This window comes from Trachinotus anak, unplaced genomic scaffold (assembly GCF_046630095.1).
Source record: "Trachinotus anak isolate AG129_WGS33_773 ecotype Australia unplaced genomic scaffold, CSIRO_AGI_Tana_v1 ptg000016l, whole genome shotgun sequence".
NCBI classification, from domain to species: domain Eukaryota; kingdom Metazoa; phylum Chordata; class Actinopteri; order Carangiformes; family Carangidae; genus Trachinotus; species Trachinotus anak.
In genome coordinates this window covers 9249484-9271170 of record NW_027273867.1, presented here as the reverse complement: position 1 = coordinate 9271170, position 21687 = coordinate 9249484, and the positions used below count along the sequence as shown (strand labels likewise).

General features: G+C 42.0%; 1 protein-coding gene across 1 annotated transcript in view; it reads right to left on the bottom strand.

Annotated features, from left to right (window-relative positions):
* The window catches only part of csmd2 (CUB and Sushi multiple domains 2), a 229383-nt gene that overhangs the window by 4720 nt on the left and 202976 nt on the right, over positions 1-21687 (bottom strand). Inside the window, exons 56-69 of the mRNA XM_071499949.1 lie at positions 18610-18798; positions 17996-18169; positions 16563-16745; positions 13363-13539; positions 11465-11644; positions 11149-11322; positions 10788-10961; positions 8937-9010; positions 7984-8095; positions 7493-7672; positions 6076-6141; positions 5525-5686; positions 3502-3614; positions 2762-2849 (exon numbers count right to left, since the gene is read on the bottom strand). Coding sequence (XP_071356050.1) covers positions 2762-2849; positions 3502-3614; positions 5525-5686; positions 6076-6141; positions 7493-7672; positions 7984-8095; positions 8937-9010; positions 10788-10961; positions 11149-11322; positions 11465-11644; positions 13363-13539; positions 16563-16745; positions 17996-18169; positions 18610-18798 — 2046 coding nt within the window. The remainder of the gene's footprint in view (positions 1-2761; positions 2850-3501; positions 3615-5524; positions 5687-6075; positions 6142-7492; positions 7673-7983; positions 8096-8936; positions 9011-10787; positions 10962-11148; positions 11323-11464; positions 11645-13362; positions 13540-16562; positions 16746-17995; positions 18170-18609; positions 18799-21687) is intronic.

The following is a 21687-nucleotide window of genomic DNA, read 5'->3' as shown; positions in this document are numbered from 1 at the left end:
GGTGTTTCTGCACCTGCTGTTCAAGCACCTTTCTCATTACAGTAGACTTTTAAATCTGCTTTCACTACTTTCACCCAACTTTCTGCGTGCGTACACACACGCTTAATCTATGTTAACACCACACAACTTCACGCTCAATTCCAAATTCCTGCTCATATCTGATCTGTTTTTGCACCTACACTTTGGCTCTTCACTCTGTCTCGCTGCCAGGATGGAAGCCACTCCAACCTGAGCTTTGCCTTTTAAAAGCTGATAAATTCCTGTGAAATCTGTCTCCATCACCAGCATCAGCAAAAAGAAAACAGTGAAAGCAGAAGCATTATCTACTTAACAGTTTACGTGGATTAGATAATATGAGATCAGTGCCACATGTGAGTCAGCTGCATTTTAAATGTAGCTTTAGTCACTTATCTCAGAAACATTTTTTTTTCTGATTTCTTCATGTATATCTTACTTTTCTGAACACACTGTGCCACAGGGACAGGTTGAAAAATGACGTTTGAGTTTTTTAATTAATCACAACTGATGTGCTGATGGAGAGTTTAGTGCTGGGGGGAACACAAGTTCATATTTCATTTGATGTGTATCTGATTGCTCTGCAGTCTTATGAGATTAAATCCAATTTATGTAGGTTTATAGAAAAACTTAAAATTAATGCTGAAATTAGAAAAGACATGACGTTTAAAAAATGTTCACATGGCAGTTTTTGTACGTGTATATTCTTTTACATCGGTAAATTAATGTGTTTTCTCTATTCGCACATGCAGTACCATGGACCTTTTTAACTGGATTGTAAGTGGGTGGCAGCAGTAAACCTATGTTGTGAACTGGCAAAAACAAGAAGAATAAGAAGAAAACACCCCCATCCTTTTTTCAATAGTACAGTGTTTTGCCAAAGTTGCTGCACTTCTCTCAAATGCACCTCAGCACCAGTAAATAAGATTTTCCATACTCTTTCTTATGTACTGTTTCTCTCCTCCATGTGTGCCTTGTTAAGTTCACACAGAAGAGGGGAGTGTTTGCAGTTGTAGGTGCATCAAACCATGGGGAAAACGGGATAACAAAAGGCTTTCATACACACACACACACACACACACACACACACACACACGGATATAACAGCCACAACCATCCAGATCCACGATCGGGATATAAAGATTTGCTATATACATACTGTAGCAAAAAAAAAAAAAAATCACAGGGAGGAGGATCACGTGCGTGGGATTTCTAGGTCACAAACATGAAGCTGAATACAATATATGGTATATAGCTGCAGCTTTTTGAAAACATGTTCCGCACCCATGACAGCACAGCCGAAGTTGCTGAAGGAACCAAAGAAAAACATCAGGCAAAGAATGGATGATATTAACTGTATCAGAACAGTATGATGTGGGCTTCCTTGATATGGCAATCCACACACTTTCTAAGGAAAGTGTTGTGTGTCATGGGAGTGTGTGCATGTGGATGTCATTTTCTCACTGTTAATCATGTTTGTGAACTGTGTTTTCCTCTTGATGCTGGATTCATAGCCACATTCTCCAGACGTGTTTTCACATTTGTAAAAGTAAATGAATGACAAATCAACACAGCAGATTACATGCTGTGAAAGCACTTGCGGATCTGCTTAAGGACACAAAATGCAGTCCAGAGAATTTTTGGTCCTTCAGGCTCTGTGCTACAGCACATTCAATTTGAAATTAAATAAAGGATACTGCAGCTACTACTGCCAAGTCTCAGCTTTAATGTGAGCAGGTTCACATCAATATATAAAGAACTGTTAGATAGATAATTCCATTTTATCACCTACTGCCCAAATTACAAGGGTTTCAAAAGTAACTAGACACTTGACTACTAAATGTTTCTTGGGCAGCTGCGTGTAGTTTCTTACATGTGGCACAGAGTTGATTAAGAGCTGAGAGTCTCCATTTTGGCTGAAGTGTGAGAGGTAAAGAGGTGACTATGCAAGTGAAGATAATAATTAATGACACTAAAAAGTTTGGCTACCTTCTAAAAAAGCAGGTGCACAAAGTAAAAGTATGAAATGGAAAACGACCTGGTTGATGGAGGAGCACAGGTCTTGTGGAGGAGTGAAAAATCATTTTCATGGAGAAAAAAAAACCAAGATATGACTGCACAGCAAGTTCCTCATGAGCACAACCTCAGAGGATTCACCACAAGATACAAACCACTGGTTAAAACCCAAAAACAGAAAGGCCAAGCTGAAGTTCACAAAAACTCACAAATAGAAACTGGTAGAGTTCTGCAACAAAGTTTGATGGTCTGGATCAAAATGCTGGAAAGAGGAAAGTGTGGAGGAAAAAAGAACTGCTCATGACCCAAAGCCACCACCTCATCTGTCAAACATGGCGCTGGTTCTGTTATGGCTCAGGCAGGAATGGCTGCCAATGGATTTGGCACACTGGTATTTATTGATGATTTCATTGGAGAGCATCACCAGGGAAGATCCAAAGTGTCTGCTGATGTCTATTGGCCAGAGACTTCAGGCAGACTCACTGCAAATGATTTTCTATAAAATATTAAATATGATGGTTTTGTTTGACTTCATGTGTGTTTGTCCAGTTTCCTTTGAATCCCTTTGTGTTTAATTTATTCAAACTAAAGCTGGTACTTGGGCCGTATATTTAAGGGGAAAGAGTTCACTGATATAGATCCAGACAAGAAAAAATATAGACATATAGACTTCCCCCAGGAGACTACTTAATCACAGCATTTTCTATAACCAAATGGACGGGTCACTCACCCAGTCTTTGGAGACCAAATTGGCCAAAGCCTTTTCCTCTGACAAATCCCTGGTACACAAAGGAGTTGGATGAGGAGATATAGGACACCTAGGGAGAGAGAGGAATGGAAGACAGACACTTTATGTGTCACATCCAGGCTTAACAAAGGAGTGCATCATCAAAGTGTCAGCAGCTGGTGCATGCAGAAAATGAAATATCATGTCAAAGGAGCTGAGAGGCGCTCTTATGGCTGACATTTAATATGACGTTTTTCTGCTCAAGAGCACAAACATAAACACACTCAGCCGCGCTGCACACATGCAATCATGTTACACAAGGGGAATTCTCCGCTTTGCACGAGACAAGCTTGTACACAAACACTCATGTCTGTGCATCTCGGGAAACGTGCACATAAGAACACATATGCAGTGGCACACACACTCACACATATACTGTGACCTGCTTTTTTAAATTATGTCTGTGGTGTGTGTGCAGTAGAGGTTGGGCGATAATATGGGAGAGAGGAGAGGAGGGGGTCTGTCGAGCCCTGATTACCAGGCAATGATTTAACTGACATTTTAATTAAAGAGAAAACTCTCGGTGGGCCCTCCATCTCCCCAGAGTGACAAGGTTAGTGTGTATGTGTGCTTGTGCATATTTCACAATATAGGTGTGTGTTTGCGTGCGTGAGTGTGATCTAACATCTTGGTAGTTACAAAGAGAGGTATTGTATTGAGTCTGACCCTGGACTTGCACTTACATGTCCGTCCAGGGCCCAGTTGTCTATTTTGAACTTGTTGACGAAGATCTCCACAGGGCCTCTGATCTGGTGGACCTGCAGCAGCAGCTGAGCTTCCTCCCTCTTATATGTACCTACAAGAAAAATAGGTTTACAGTCACTTTAAATCAACAGACGCACTGAAACTGCCTAAAAACGATTATGATATAGTTACAGTTTGCTAATTTTTGAAACAGAAAAGAGGTAAACACAATACTTGGAGCAAACTAAAGTCTTGCTTCAAATATTATTTTCTTAAGTTTTATTTCACAAATTCAAAAATAGAAAAAGTTAAACAGTAATTTTGGCATGTGATAAAGTTGGGCACCTTACAAGGTTTAGGTTTCTTGACAACACTCCAATATATTTTCAAATACAACACATCAGATTTTGTCAGGGATGGAATGATAAAATCCTAGACTTATTTCCTTTCCCAGTGGAGAAAAGAGTTTGTTGTTTGTCATGAAGAAATATTACAAAATAAGCACCAAACACAGACTATCAAACGTCAAGAACAAACAACTAAAATGGATGACATCACATCATAGGAGGCAAAGGCTGCAAACTAAAAGCATTTTATGATACCATCACTGTGCTCAGGAACTCAGACTTGGAGCTGGGAGGGTTTAATCGACTTACTTAATTTTACTTATTTGTAAAACACTGGTTTTAATTGACTCTGTAGGACTGGTAAGGCAGGTCTTGTGTTGTCATTAGTAATTGTCCGCTGATGACATGATAAATTCTGTGACTCTTTAAAAGTTTTGGTAAAACTAACCACCAAAGGCTCCTTTATGCAACTGACTGAGGATCTGAAAATGAAGCTGATTGACATCTACAAATCAGGGGATGCCATAAAAAGATATAAAGCACTTCCAGCTTGAAATTTCCACTGATCTGGAAAACTAAGAAAACCTTCAGGTAAAACAGCACAGATGCACTTACATGCAGAAAGGCAAAGCCAAGCTGTGGACAGATGAAGTTAAAGTTGAGCTCTTTGGCCACAATCAAAGATGTGTTTCAAATAATTTCCCCAGGGTTGCATGCAACTCTATTGTGACAGTAGGAATTAGAATAAGAACAATGAGAAAAAGCTAAACGTGACTCATCCTCTGATCAGGTTGTGTTGGCTCCTTCCTCTGTGTCTAACAGCCTTTCTTTGTTACTAACTGTAGTCTTAACTGAGGTGCAAATACAAGTGTAACTTTAGCAGCATCGTTTGTACATAATTACAAATCTGGGAGCAAACATTGCATTTCACTTTGTGCCTTCCTCCTGTTTGCTTACTTCAGTAGCACTTTGCTAGTGAGAGTATTACAAAAGACAAATAAAAACTCTGAACACAGATGTCTGAATTTGTTGGGGACTATTTTCAGCTGTGGTACACTAGTGAGTATTTACAGCAGGATGATGGTGTATATGGGATAGAGTCAAATTAAACTACAGTGAACATGTCACCCAGTGAAATGTAATGACTCAATGATGTGTTTTTAATAGTTTTTGGAATCTGAGACCAATGTTGTATTTTGTGAAATTTTAGTTCAATATTTGTACTTAAATTTTACAGTATTGCGATTTAGCTTGTCTTAATCAGCAGCATTCCTTTCAGTGGAGAGCGAGGCTCTCAGTTTGAAGCTGTAGAAACTAATTTTTACTACACTGTGATGAAGATTGATAGCATCCAGGTACAGAGGAGTGAAGTGTCCAAGCCATACTGAAGCAAATTTGCGTCTTAATGATCACAGCTGCACAGTGATTATGGCATGGAGAAAAAAAAGAGAAATGTCTGCTGTTCTGTAACAGCAGCAATGATCTACTCCGTGCAAGGACCACATTCAGTTTTTTATTCCTGGTCCTCACATGAATTTGTCTGACAACTGTCTTTGGGGTAAAACACAATACAGCAGGTCTCCCCTATGAGGATGAGGCCAAATAAGATCAAAAGAAGTCAGAGTTTGTGTGTGTGTGTGTTTTTAACTGTGACTGCTGTTTATGAAATACTAACCAGCCAGTTTGAGTTCCACTCCACTGTGGTCGATGAGTGTCCCGTTAACCCGGTTGCTAAAGGGTTCAAAGGCAGTGATGCTGAGCATGGCCGGCTGCTTCTTTCCCAGGTACTCGTAGGATCCCCTCCATAGGGAGTTCTTAGCAAATACACCCCCAGGGACTGAAAGAGGGAGGGGGCCATACGGCAAAAGGCAAAGGGTAAGGACAGAGGAGACAGAGAAGTTTTTTTTGTCTATTTACTTTTATAAATATTATAAACACTTTTTTATAACATAGACACAGATAGAACAGACTCCCAGTACTTCAGTATGTTTTGATTCTGATTTAGGGCTAAATCCACAATCGACCAGGGATGTCAAATCATTTGCCAGGTTATTGTACTGATTAAAATATATTTAATCAGAGATGAGGAATTAATTAGTGACACAAGATAAATACTACAGAGAGAATTTATTATTCTGATACATGCTGTAAATACTAATAAATTAAAGTTTAGTGAGATTAAACTCTTTTGAGATTCTCTTTTGAGACAAAAACAAGCTGTCTTACCTGGTAATTTGGAGGGGGGCTCCTGCACTGTCCCCACTGGGCTCTTACCACTTGGGCGATTATCAGCTGGAGAGCACAACGGCACAAAATTAACAAATAGAAAATACTTAACAAGATTATCCTGCAAACAGATGCAGTGGAAAAAGATCAGATTTTCAATTTAAACACAACAGCTCTGAGGTAATTGCAGTAGGAGGATGTCACCATCAGCACTTCGTGACAACCTCCATGCCAAATAACCCCTGTGGTGGCCAGAGCGAGGACATGACTGATGCGTCAAAGAACTCAGTTAGAGTCACAGTTTTGCAGCTTCAAGGGAGGCACTTTAATATTACCTTACTACTCACACGGGGCCACAGGACTACACCATAGTAGTAAACATACACCCACACAGACAAACACAGCAAAGAGGGCTTTACACACATCTGCAAACAAAGACAGGCACACTGAATGGTTGTTTACGAGCGCAAACATCACCTCGGATAAATTTATACAGACATAAACAAGCACACACGCGCACGCACGCACACACACACACACACACACTCCTCCAGCCTTCAACTTTATTAGCTGCCAGTCTTTTGAGCTGCCCTTCCATCACTGCGCCCACAGGTGCTGTTAATATCCTGTATGTGCTAAGGCCAGTTCTCTTTCTTGCCTTCACTCTTAATGGCACAGCCTTAAAAAAATACACATCACCCTCTATATTTCAGTCACAGCTTGGCGTGGAATCCATCACACGGATATCCCCCTTTCGTACGCCTTTCTATTTAAGCTATTAGCATTCGTCTACCCCAGATAATTGTGTGTCGATGACTCTATTTTTTTCCTATATGTATTTAGGCCAATACTTAGGGGTGTCTTAATGGCAGTCTATTTGTCTGCTAGACCTTGTTAACACTGCCTTGCCATTTATAAGAGGTACTTCTGCTAACCTAATCAATGGGATGCATTGGCCTAATCAGGTTTTGCACCCTTGTTAATGTTTCAAAGCTTGTGTGTGTGTGTGTGTGTGCGTTTGAGACTGTGTGTGTGTGTAATTCCATGCAGTGTAATTGTGTGATGGATGGGCAATTCTACTCTGGCATGTGTCTGAGAATAAGCAAGTGTTAACAGAGCTATTCATCAACATTAGCTGAATCCCCAATTTCCCAACCTGAGTCACCACTGAATCCCGAACCAGTACAGACCCCAGTGGTTTCAATAAACACTGCTAATGGAAACTGCACATTATAAATAAGAGGTGCAGCGTTTTAAGTGTGTAATACATCTGTGTGCTTCCTGGGGAAACTAGGTGGCCATGTGCACACTTCTGTAGTCTTATGAGGATTGGTGAATGAATCTCTGTGCATGTTAGTGCCTGTGTGCATTTGACTGTGCTCTCCATATTCCCTTATTAATGTAACCATGTTTGTACCTGCACAAAGAGGTGGTTTCCCTGTCCAGCTCCCATCGGACCTGCAGGTCCTGTGCTCTGATCCTCCGGCCAAGTAGAAACCAGGCTGACATGTATAGATCAGCGTGTAGCCAAGGGACGGCAGTTCAATGGCTCTCACATCGGACTGGGCTGGCAGCTCTGGCTGGCTGCAGTGGTGGGCTGGAGAGGAGAGAGGGTGAGGGATTAAAGATACCAAAGAAGAAGAGCGTGGGGTTTTCAGACAAACAGGTTAAAGTTGGGATGAGGAGATGAGCAGGGAAAAGGATCAGAGCAGAAACTGACAAGAGAGAGAAAATATCGTGGAGGAGAAAAAGTGTCAAAGAGCCAAGGTGGAGGTGCGGTGTCAAGGAAGAATATATGGAATGTGTAGGTGTCAGATTGTGAGTAATGCAAACTTTTGCCCAAGGTTATGTTTCCCCACTTAACTGTATGTATGTTTTTCTTTCAATATGAGCAGACAGTGTACTTACCGATACACTCAGGTTGAAAGCCACTCCAAGTGAGGTTGGGCAGACAAGTGCGAGAAATGGAGCCCTGCAGTAAGTAGCCCTTTCTACAGCTGAAGAACACGGTGCTGCTGATCTGTAAGAGGACACACAGGAGGATGAGGATTTGACCATGAAAATACATAATGCAAGCGGATCTTGTTATTTCAAAACAGTGAGAAGTATTTGTTGCCTATTTTACCTTGGGTTTTGCTCTCTTGGAGCTGGAAGTTTACTATTATAATATCATCTTGAGTTTGCGGAGAAATGCAGCTGAGAGAATCCTCTTTTAAATCAACAGGGTTACCAAATAATGCTATGTAATTCTGATGTAATCAACATTATGTTTTATATTTTGTGCATGTGAACATAAATGTTAAACATGTTTCTTTTATAATTTATTTTCACTACAGACTTGTCATAGCAGGAAATAAACTTTACCAGTGGCTCTGCTGTATTCAAGTGTCCAGTAAGTCATGACATTGTGACAGTTAACCAGCATGCTTTAGTATTGACACCTACACTTTTCCCACTGAGACGTGCCAAACTGTTGCCAGTAAGAAGGGCATGTTACTTTCTCTAAACTTTAACTTGAAACACTGATTTGTAATTGACTTTAATTATGGCTGAGGAAAGTAATACTACTACTGCAATGCATGTTTGAATAAATCCAGAAGAGATGATTAAGCCCAATTCAATCTTGCCCATCATAAAACAGATCATTTTCAAGCCTACAAGCCATAAAATTCTGTATAGCAACTGAGCTCAGAAAATGAAAATAACAATAACCCTCTTTATGGTATCACAAGAAAGATGTAATTAATAGTCACTTTAACAGTTTTAACCTCGCAGTGCGGAAATACAACGTATAATAATAAAAGGAGGAAATATACATTTCAGTACATAGGTAAAAACCCCTTTCAGACACATATTCACACCTGATAGCCTTGACTGTTGTTTTGATTTCCAAAGAGAGGAGTGCCAGGGTCTCCACAGGTAGTGTGTGTGGGATCTGAAACACACATTCACAACAAATCTTCATTAAATGCTCTCATGTTAAAGTGAGACCATTCATTATGTCACCCACGATATATCACCTTGGAGACAAGAGTAAAGGCCATAAATTACTGTATTCAACAGCTATGCACAGACATGCATGTGCACATACAGTGCACGCACACAAGAGAGAACACATGCATTCACTCACATTCACCAATCCTGCAAAGTGTTTTATTAGTAAACTGAACCCACTGTCAATCCCTGCTCAGAGCGGCTTACAACACAATGACAAACTCTCAGGCCTTATCAGTCCACACACTCTGATAATCATTACAACATTTTTCTCACAACAACAAATGCATTATATTCACCACCTCCAAGTTCATTTTCACTGGGTCATTTTTTTGTGTTATAGGATGATCATGTCATGACAATCATGACAATAAAACTGTGAATATGTACCATCATCATTATATCCTAGTTTCTGAGGCTATGGGTCAGGACTAAATGCAACATGTCTCATTTTTCCCAGGGTTTCAATCAGCCCATCAGTCTCAGTGCAGTCATCATCAAATCGAGAAGTTGAACAAGAGGCGGGTCTTTCCAATTTAGAGCAACTACGAGGTGCTGCAAGAGATGCTGCAAAGCAGTTTCAGCAGAGGCTGCATAATGTACGTGTACAACCCAGGTTCTGGTTTAAATTGATTCAATCTAAATAAATCTTGGGTTAACCTTTCCCACGTGTTAGACACTATGGTTTTTCATCAGTGGCTAAACAAACTGGTCGATAAATTATGCATGGGCGGTGGAATTATCGGTGACCTGTGGCTATAATGCATTAATGTTTAACTATTACAGGGTCAGAGGTTTTCACATGTGCATATTTTACAGCTTCCTTCTTTAACTTCAAATGCCACAACGGACCTGAGGGCTGGAACACTCAACTTTATTTTATGCCCAATGTGTTTTTGATCACACAGTGTGATTTCCTTGAGAGTTTCAGCAGAAAGTGTTTCAGAAGTGGTATTACTCTTCCTGGTGTGAGGATGTTTATTGCAGTAAGCAAACAATATTTCTGCTGGCAGAGGGCCAAAGTTGATACTGGGACCAGTTTAACAAAAGTATGTTGCAAACACAGCTTGCATGCTATTCACAAATGTCATGTTTGAAAAATGCAGGTGAATCTGTGAGCCCTAAAGAGTTCTTGTATGCTCATGCACAGGTAACAAGTATGGTTTTTTGCTCTTATTTGTGGAATACGTGAACATTAACAGGAGAGCGAATGATGTTGTGTTGCAAATCACAACTTGCATGTTTGTTGAAACTGGCCCCTTGCACAGTTCTCCTGCATTGCCAGATCTACAACTTCTCCACACTATGTCTATATGGTGAAGAGAGATTTGACTGAACTCATGGTCTTTCTGAAACTGGAGGAAAAAAATGTTCTGGGTTGTTTCAATTAATTACACAGATAAGAACTGAAAACAGAATCAATACAGCTTGTTAGCAAGGTTAAATGGTTTTTGCATGCATTAATTCTTAATTGCAAAAGGCAAGAGAGAACATAAGGGGGCAGAGTTGTGATGCAAGCTTCTATCACACTGATACTGGTTTTATAGAAGTAATTCCATACAATACTCAATGATCATAGAGACCACAGCCCATGCACACTAATTCCACCATCCTCTATATCCATCTTCACTGTCATTTCTTTGAAAATGATTACACCAAATACTGTCTTCTAACTTATTCAGTATGTTAGACATACTATAATAGAGGTAATGGCTTACCTATACAAGAGGGCTGCGTGCCACTCCAAGTGCCATCGTACTGGCAATATCTCCTGGTAGAGCCCACCAGGACAAGAGGAGGGTAGCAGGAGAAGGAGACAGAGGAGAGATAGGTGAATCCTCTGTCCTCCCTCCTCCCCTGGGCTGGCATCCCTGGGTCTCCGCAGAAAACAGCTGCAAAGACAAAGGAGGAAAGAAAGAGAGAAATAGAGGAATGAGAGGTGATCTTTAAACCATGTTGTGTTTTAATTACATATTTTCCAAGTGGCGGTGAAATGCCATACATACTGTAGGCCTATATACTTCAAATCAATGTCACAAAGATAAATGTAATTTTGCATTTCAGCACTGTGCCACTTACGGAAGCACTGAGGCTTCTCTCCACTCCAGTTACCGTTGCCCTGGCATGTTAACACAGTGGGCAGGGACAGCTGGTAACCTTGGTTGCAGGAGTAGCTGATGCTGGAGCCCCAGGTGAAGTCTGTACCGACCACCTGTCCGTTAGGGATGGTGGGTGGTGGACCACATACGATCGCTACAAGGAAATAACAGGCATTGCAGGATCGTGAATTTATAGTATTTGTAAATGAAGTGATGCATTCTGGTCTACTTCTGCAACAGCAAAAATATCTGTACCATCCTGTAGCCTGTACCATTCACACCCTACAGAACTGTACCTTTACAGAGTGGCTTGGTGCCATTCCAGGTGCGGTCCTTGGTGCAGATGAGAGTGGAGGCCCGGTCAGCGTCCATGGTGAAACCAGGAGAACACTGGAAACTGACCGTGTGGTTGTAGGTAAAATCACTCCCTAACCTCACCCCATTGGCTGGCACTCCAGGGTCACCGCAGTTGATTACTGATGAAACAAAAAGGAAATCAGAACAAATTAAACTGGCAATTACAATTGGACAATGCCAGCAGATGTAGTTGAACACAAGGACAGAGATGCAGAAAAAGTTTGTCTAGATTAAGGAAAATTCAAAGGAAAAGTTTGCTGCCTCATTATGTCATATATCTGACTTGGTAAAGCAGGAAATCAATATCACACACTTAGGATGAAATATAAACAGGTAAAAAAAAAAAAAACTATTTAGAATTGCATACTGGATGGAGCCTCAGAGTTAATGAACTGTTATGGGCACTTAACCCAAGTAGCTCACCTCACCAACAAAACTTAATCTAAAAAGCAATGTAGTAGATGTGTCTTCCAAAGCAATCAACATTCATTTATGGACAACCACTTATGGATGATATATTTATACTGTATATATGCTTAAAAATATTACTTACAATGCAACTTTTCAATCACAGTCACCCATAGTGGGATTTAATGCTTTCTATCTGCCTTGACTTTGATCATCTACAGTTTAGAGCTTTTAGGATGCAGAGAGACTACATCTTGTGATGGGTGTCCCTCTACAGTAGCTCCCTCAGGCTCCAAAACGAACCATATTTCTCCTTGATTATACTTTTACATCCTGCTGGGGGAAACAGTGTGATTGAGTAACTGCAGTGAGAATTCCACTGTGTGACTCAGCAGCATTGCGGCTTTGTTCGGCTGGAAATGTCTAAGAGGGAAAATCCAGGGCACAGAAGGACAACTTGCACTAAGTTTCCTTGGGACAAAAATACATTATTGAATGCATATGACCAGCATTCCAGCAAAAATTCCCAGTGGGGCCGAGGAAACTGGGTCTCTTGGAGGTGTAGTGAGCAAGCACTTATATGTCCCACTGGGCTGGTAAGAGTGTGTTGCTTGAAGCCACAGTGTCTATCTATCCTGTAACAATACCCGCAGGGCTGAGACACACTGAGATAGTTTCTCCTCTTGCACAACAATATTCTTAGACTGTCAGTGGCAAACAGTCCACTGCTTTGTTACATGATTCTGTTGATGCTAAAAAAAAAAAATGCATAAAGGAGAATAAATGTCACTCACAGTAAATAAGTTAAAGCTAAAAAAGAGCGGAGACTTCTTCTAGCCAAGCAAATTCCCTTTTTAGCATATAATTTTTTTTCAGATCAATAGAAATAATTGAACTAAATGCTCCTATTCACGTCTCTCTCTCTCTCTTTGAGGGTGTTCTGCTGAAGTGTGTCAACATGTACCCTTTCACTCCTATGGATTACTGAGGTCTGAAATCCATAATGGTGCTGCTTAGGGTTTACCCCCTCCATTCAGAAGAAACTGGTTCTCTTTGTGACCTCCATTTGCCAGGTTCTCTTGGCTCTGTGGAGCAGATGTGTGTGTTTTGTTAAACATAATGATAAAGGGCTGTCAGTCAGGCCTGCGCCATCTGAGTGGACTTAAATGTTCTCAACCAGTGTCCTCCTCCATCAACATGACTTCCATGTTCCCCTGCAATTCTTGCATAATATTGCCTAAGTAACTTGCATTTCCCTTCCCTACAAGGCCTGCATATGTATTCTAATGTTGCTGCAGTTATTGACTAAAATGCAATGTGCAAACTACTGTTGCACTACAAATGAAGATGAGCAGGAAGACAACTCAGAAATGTTTACAAGCCAAGAAAACAGGAAAACATCCTACATTGAAGCATGAATTTTAATTACCTGAGCACTCAGGCATGTTCCCAGTCCAGGTCCCGTTCACAGTGCAGTGTCGGGTGAGCAAGCCAGTGGAGTAATAGCCCTCCCTGCAAGTGTAAGTGATGGATCTGGAAAACGTCAGGCCATCATGGATCAGGATCTGGGCATTCCGCGGAGTTCCCGGGTTCCCACAGGAGATCACTGAAAAGAAGAGGGAAACAGAGAAGGCAGCAGGAAAGGATTAGGTAACATTCATTTACAGGCTAAATCCTAAGTGACCAGAGGTGAAAGTGTATATGTACTGCATTGTGTGTGTGTGTGTGTGTGTGTATGGTGTGGACTCGGGAATAGGGTTGGGAGTAGCAGAGTATTAATGCTGTACCACTGTAGATTTTTCTTCATCAAAGCATTTTTGGAAAGATCAGAGACTAATATCTGAATTTTCGCTCTTTTTTTTCCATCCACTTATTTCTCTATTAAACCTGTGTAAATGCCTAAGACATCTAATTACATTTTGTACCCAGCAATGTAGTAGTAAATAAACTCATGTATAACAGTCAGTGATCACTAAAGTCAATCAACCGCAAACAATAGTCTTTTGTGCTCGTCTCTTGAGTAGATTCAGGGATTCACAAAGGCTTACTTTTCTTAAAAGGCCCTTTTTCCACATTATAGAGTATTATAGCGCTCTTTAGATGTATTTCATTTCAGCTTTCCTCAAGCTGACTAAAATGTAGGTTGGTGTACCCCACTTGATTTGTTTTCCCTTTCCCTCTGTTCTTCATCCGTCCACACAAACGCCACCTTCATCATCTTCCCCTGCGTCCTACTTCATAAGTAACTCTGCTTTGATGGACACATCCTTTGCTCAGAAAATTCCCTTGGTGTCTGTCTGGCCGCCAGCGATGGTTCTGTTCATTACAGTCTCCAGCTTGCCCTGGGCCCTCAGAGCCCCGTGGGCTTCGCCCTCCCGTAATGACCAGATGTGGCCTGGCCCTTGAAGTCTGTGCCAACTGAGAACAGGTGGGCAACCTAAGCCAGCAGGCATACCACACACCAGAAAGGGAATGAGACTGAGTGAGGTGAGGGAGAGAGGAGGTGGTGCTGGTGTGAGAGGAGGAGGTTATGTGTGCTTGTGTGTGTGTATGTGTGTGTGTGTGTAGGGAGTGTTAAGAACACAAGTGAAAACAGCCTGGGAAACGGGATGAAGTTTCTGGAAATAATACACTGGATACAGTGATATGGAGAGAAAAAACAGCCATGTGTTCATGAGGAGTGTAAAAGTGCAGCCAAGTTTATGGGCGTTTTTTATCATCTTAGTGTTGCTAGGCGATGAGTAAAAACCCTTGGAATTACCTTTCCCTGCTGTTCAGGTAGTATACCCTGACCCAGTGTGGAAGGAAAACGGAAGAAACACGACTGCCTAGAGCAGATGCTCGGATACTGTACAAACAAACCTTGCATACTATTGACAGTAAATGACTTAATCATAATCTAAATCAAGCTGTATTCAAACGCTCTCCTCTTGAGATCATCCTTACCAGCCTCTGTCTCTTTTATTTTTCCTGCTGCATGCAGGTTATTTGACAGCAGAAAAAGAAGAATTTGCGCTCCAGTTCTTATATTGTCTGTAATGTCTTTGTCCTGTCTCAGCAATAATAATGGGTGGTGTAGGGCCAAATCGATCGGTCGCACACTACACATTCAGAGGGTCAGCTTTTTCAGGTGTTAGCGGCAGAATGAATGCAATGTTGCAAAAGGACATACACTTAAAAATTATGTTTGTTGCATCCTCAGTTCTCTCTTGTTTAATCATTGTTTTCCATTTTTGCAAACCAACACAAAACACATGCACATTTGCAAAGTGTCTTTCATTCAGTTTGGGAAGGCAGCATCTAATTACACAATCAGTGACTGTGACTACAGTATTAACCACAATCTCCGAGTGAAGAAAAGCGCAAAATGTGCAGTTCAGTGCTGGGATTTGTTGAGATCAGCTCTGAAAAGACATCAAAATGCAGAGATGAGGAAATATAAATACTCATTAGTAAAGTGCCCACATCACATTCACTAAGGCCACAATTAACTCTAATCGAGGAAATGATTTGGGTGTCTATTACCCCTGAAATTACAATCTACGCACACAAAGGTTTGTAGAACTAATGCAGTGGGAGTAATTAAACTGAATAAATGAAGAAGAAAAGGAAGGAAAGCGACACACTTGAAAGAAATACAAGTTAGTGAAAAGAAACTAAACTGAATGTAGATGTCTTATATATGTCTATAGTGCATTAGAAGTTCAGTGAGCATTAAGTTCAACGTCATAACTACCCAGCTGCTCTGTTTCATGTGTTATGACATGGCCAGATATTGTGTTCATTCATTACTGGTCTCTTTAATCAGCAGCCCTCACATGATTTTCCCTATGTCCTTATAAGGAATCCCAAGGCACTGCCATGCTAGATGGGATATGTGATCTCTCCATGGTCATCTGGGTCTGCTGCAGGGCCTCCAGGTGGACATGCCCATAATGTTTCCGTTGTATATAGGGGAAAGCAAAATGATCACATTCCTTAACAAGTGACTAAATTCGACGTAAAGGAGCATCTGTTCTACTCCAAGGTTTCCTTCCTTGGTTTTAAAGATGCTCACTGTGTACCTAAAGGGTTTTACCCTTTTGATCACAACCCAAATGCTCACAGCCACAAGTGAGAGCTAGAAACTAAACTGACTGCGAAATCGAACGTTTCACCTTAGAGATCAGCTCTCTCTTCGCCACAAATTGGTGGTTGCCACAACAATCTGCCTATTGATCTTATCTTACCATTACCTTGAAATTCAGTCTATAAAAATCACAGAACAGAACAGAATCGCTTATAAGCCACGGGCTTTGTGGAGTACAACACTGAACTTGTGAATGCACTCAACTTATCACCAAGTTAGTGTGCAGGGTTAGGTTAGGTTAGGTTACTTACAGACCGATGCTCTCCAGCATCTCTGTGAGGGTGAAATCCATATTTATTCTCCTGAAACCAAACTCAAACCAGAGCTCCAGGTGCTTTGGTAAAAACTTTCCTGTAAATGCTGAGCAGTGTGTTCCTGCTGTATAAATGGTCTGTTTGGGTTTTCTTTTTTAAAAATGGGATCCACTGCCACTTCCATCAGTCTAAGTTTGCCAGAAAAGAGAGGAAAAACACACAGTGTATGTGTAGTGTATTCCTTACCATGACATTCAGGCTGGGTTCCCAGCCAGGTCCCATTGGCCAGACAGGTTCTCTCTGGCGAACCCCTCAGTATATAACCTGGCTCACAGCTAAAGCGGACAACGCTGCCCACTGTAAACTCTTCGCCCAGACGGATACCATGCACAGGAATGCCTGGATCACCGCACAGCCCGGCAGAATCTCCTGGAAAGATTTTAAAAAAGATAAACATTTGTATTTCATATTTATAAATGTGACAAAGGTAGCAAGAAAAATGGCTCAAATGTTTGACTATATGAGACAATCACTCCTGTGGAGAACACACATTAGAAAGGTACTTTCCACATGAGTGATGTTTTCATATTAAAACACAATAACAATGTGATTAGAACAGGAACACAGACTGCCTCCCACCTGATTGCAACCAGCATGGAAATAATATTGCCCTATCTCCCTAAGGAGTGACTAGCTTCCCAAATACATTAAGTTTCATTATATCCATTTGTTCAACATGCAGAAATTGTGAAATAGGAATCATGGACCCAATGTATATTTTGCACCGTGCCACATATTTCAATGTCCTTAATTTAAAGCAATCACAAGTCATTTAGTATTGCTGTGTATGGCTCTCACTCCTCATTTTATAAGGAGCTGGCCAACATTGCTATAATTGTGCTTCGCTAAGAAAGTCAGGCAAATCTTTATAAAAAGGTTGTGTTTATAGCCCGTTGAAAGAACACTAGCAATCTCCAGGATATATACAAGTGTCATGAATTGTGACATTAAACTGTCAGCGTGCTATTTTACTGTCACACGGCTTATGGGTCTGTGTGCGGGCTAGTTTGTGTGTCTCTGTCACATCTTTGTGAAAGTGTTTGGATTTGTGGATATGCATTCGCATGTCTGGCCTTTTGCATGTGTATTAGGTACACTAGGAGCCCTGAAGCGAATCACTGTACGGGGAGAGGAAATATGTGGGCCGATGTCTTTATAGCGTTTCATAACCCAGCTGAGGTGTGGGCATCCCTGTTCCTCACTCTAATAAGAGCAGATTAAAGTAGTTTTATGGAGGACACTCTCTTTGCCCTTGAGGCCTGTAGAGCTGACAGGGAGCTCCATCTTTGGTCCACCTCCTTTCCTGATTACCTGCTAACATCTGCCACCAAAACTCTTTATTTGTTGGGCTAGCATTATGAGAACAGTTAAGAGATTAAGATTAAGAGATCAGTGTGACTGGGCGGTGATATATTAATATGATCTGAATTAATCAAATATTAGAGGCAGAAAGGTAGGAAGAGGATGAGAAGATCGGCTACACAGCACATGGCTCCAAATACTGACAATCTAATGCTGTTTGTTCAAATCTTTCTTTAGTCTACTTCACAAAATAGGCTTATTTTCAGTTTCATTGCTCCAAGCTGTCAGTCGGTCAATCTGGGTGTAGTTTTCCATACCAGAGCAGTGTGGTGGTGAACCGCTCCACTGGCCGTCCAGCTGGCACATTCGCGTCGTGTTGCCGACGATGGTACGCTGGCCAATGCAGCTGTAGCGGATGACAGAGCCTACTGTCCGACGATCGCCTGAGATCTGGGCGTAAGGTGGCATGCTGGGGCGGTCACACAGCACCACTGTCCAATCAGAGCAGAGAGATGAGACAAAGAAAGAACAATGAACAAGTGGAAACATTCAGGCCGGCGCTGAAGAACTGACAAATACACCACATATTGTTTATATGGCCCTAATCTTTGGTTACACTGGATTAGTGTTTGTTGGTGTTTCTTTGGCTCCAGGAAAATGTGATGGGCAATATTTGCTATTTTCTGATATTTCATAAACCGAACAATTGATTGAATAATTGTAAGAATAAGCCACTAATCACTGCTACTATTAATTTGTTGCATGTTTGTTACAGTCATTTTGCACAAAAGTGATGTTTAACATACCTGCTAACAACAGATCTCTGCTTTAAGTTTCAATAACTTTTTGTGGGTGGATTGGTGGGAGTTGGCAGAGGGTTTCCTGACCTGTTTATACAGTTTAATTTACAGCCAACCCCTGGGATACTCACACAGGCACTTGGGAAGGGAGCGGTCCCAGGTGCTGTCCCCCTGACAGGAGATGGAGCTGGTACCCAGCAAGTAGTAGCCTGGGTTACAGCGGTACGACACAGTGGTCTGGAAGCTGTAGCGATGCGGCCCGCTGGGCAGTACCTGCCTGATGCTGTTCTCTACGTGGCCCGGCTCTGTGCAGTTCACAACTGAAGGGGGGGGGCAGAGAGAAATGAAGGACATCTAGCGTAAGCATTTCAGGTTCAATTTAACTGAATTTTATTTTGAGATGATGATTTAATGTTAGGACCTTTTTTCAACCATGATATAGATATATGATTCTCTCACACACACAGGGAGCAGGCCTATTGTTTAAGCATTTTTTTTCTCATGCATTTACTGTCTGTCCATTAATTTCCTCATCTACCACTTCCATCCATCCAGCATCCATCCATCCACCTCATTCCAAATGAAGTAGGAGGCAGAGTCCGGAAATAAACATTTGCTTCATTAGAGCCAGTCTCCTGCTGGCCGCAGTGGTGCAGAGATGGTGATGGATGGAGAGCTCACAGGAGAAGAGGCACCATGTCAGTTTAACACCAGATGGAGAGAGTTAGGGAAGAGGAGAATGAGGGATGAGTGAGGAGCGAGGGACAGCGAGGGGGTGAGTGTTACAGAGTTAGAGAGGAAGAGACCCTGATGGTGCAGAATATATTAAAATTCATGACAGAATGTCAGGCGATGACTGCTACCAGCACCAATCCATCTTAAGTGTCTCAGATACAAGACACAAACCAAGACCCCACATTGCCTCACAAAGTCAGAACACAGTGAGGAACAGTTGCTGTTCAATGCTGTTCTATACTGCAAACACAACCAAATGTGTACTATATGATGCCAAAACTCTGCTGGCTTCTAAAACTCTGCCTGGGAGTGCCCACGCAGTCATTATGCCCCAGTTTGCCTTGCCAGTCTTGCCCTCATGAGTGTGCCTTTGCCACAGCCAAAATGAACCCATTGTATGCTAATGTGCCTAAAAGCTCTCTCATTCCATGCTCCCAAACAGGCCAGCACAGCTAAATCACCCCCCAAATACCTATTATAATGCATTCCTTCCAGCAGAGAGCTGACCTGTGGTGCCACCATTTACAACTTACTGCATAATAACACTACAAAGCGTATTTGAAGCAGTGGAGCTGCTTCAGCACGAGACTTTCCAAGCTTGGAATTCGGCTTTGAATAAATGTGCTCGGGCAGCACGGGCTCAAAAGCGATCCAACAGCCATCTAAAAACGACTGACCTCCTGGTACATTTTTGTGTGTGGCCCAGTGGGCAGGGAGCGAGGAAGAGAAGGGATGAAAGGAAAAGAAGAATAAAAGTGAGAGGGGAAGATGGGCTGAGGTAATTCATCTCTGTTCCACTCAGAAGTGGGGACCCCGGTCACCCTCTCCTCCTCTTGGCTTCCTGCCAAGTAACGGCCCTGTAAGTGGTGTGTCAGAGGGTGTTTTTTTTCTGTCCTGTGTCTCTTGCCTTTTATCGCTGAAAGGCAAATAAACACACAAGTCATCCAAGGAAGGCGGTGTGGTGGCTCTGTTGCTGTGACTCAAATTGGTGGTGATTAGAGAGGGATAGGAGAGTGGCTGGGCTGCTGGGGCTCTCCTGCTCGCTGCATTATTGATGGAGCCAACAGACTCCTGTAGTTAAAATCTGGACCACAGAAATCATTACCTTTGTCTGAGTGACTCCTGCCCTGCCCTCACCCCTTTTCCTGCCTTCTGTATCTATTCACTTCTCTCTGTCCCTCTAAAAGAAAAGCCAATGGTTAAGCCTAGCTAGGTGAGATGGATGAAGCGGATGTCATCAAAGCACTTAGAAGTTTTCCACTCAGAGGAGGAAGTACATCGCAGGCAGGAGAGCGCGATTCACCAAATATGTCCTGCATGCTGTAATTAAGTTGATAAATCTGATTGACGATAAGACCTCTAAGCTACTTATGTCTCCACATCAACAGTGAGGATAATGTGCCATCAAAACAGATGTCCACACCCAGCCCCGCACATACACAGAGGCACACACAGTCTCCTGCAAAATGCATCTCAGAGTCAGCATCTGCATGGAAACAAGGCCAATGCTAATATGATGTCACTAGCAGAGCGGAGAGATTTAAGGCGTAAGTCTGGGAGAAAATCTCGCCTGCTTATGCATGCAGCAGCCAAATGTACTTCTCTCTTTTTTTAACAACGAAGGAAGGATTCCTGTGAGACGTGTAACCTCCTCATCCTTTCATAAATGTCTAAAAAAAAAAAAACAGCCACATCCTTTCTTTCCTCATTTAAAACAAACTCATAAGTCAATCCGTCACTGGTTCTGTCACTGCCTTGTCACATTCAGGGCCCAACCTTGCGAGCGGCCTCTTTCTGCTCCTGTCACAAAGCCCTCAGTTAGTGGGGACTTAGAGACAGACGCGGCTGCAGCAATATATCGCTTGTCGCAAAAATACTGCCAAATTAAAAGTCCTTGCTTTGCTCATTCAACGCAGAGCGGGGTACTTCTTATTCTAAGCAAAAGCCAGAATGCTGGTCTCAAAAGACTGCTGTCTTTCACATAAGCTCAAGGATCCTGTGACTGTTTTTGGCTGCCTCTGCATTGTTATTAGCCAAGTTTGTTTCCCTGACAGACAGGTGAGCCTTGGGGGAAGGAAGCTAAAGCTTAGAGGAAATAACATCACATGTAAATATTATCCAGAACCTCCACAGACCATGTGGATGAGACCGTGGTAATTAAATAATCCAGGCTCCTCTTTGGTTTTTCATTTCAGTTTCCCCTAATGTGTGTCGTTTAAACTCTTTCTCCCTCTGGGTGTCTCTGCGCTTCATCTCCGCCCTCTCTGTGATTGGGGTCACCTGTGGTCGCAGAAGATGTGACCTTGTACAATACAATAGGTAATTAAATACCTACCCACACAAATGGACAAGAATACAAAAAGAGAACCATACTCCCACTGGGAAGTACTTGGAAACGAGCACACTTTCTGAAAATGTCCTCGCTCTGTGCATTAGTTATCCACAAAGCTGGTGTCACTGGCTTATTCAGCTCT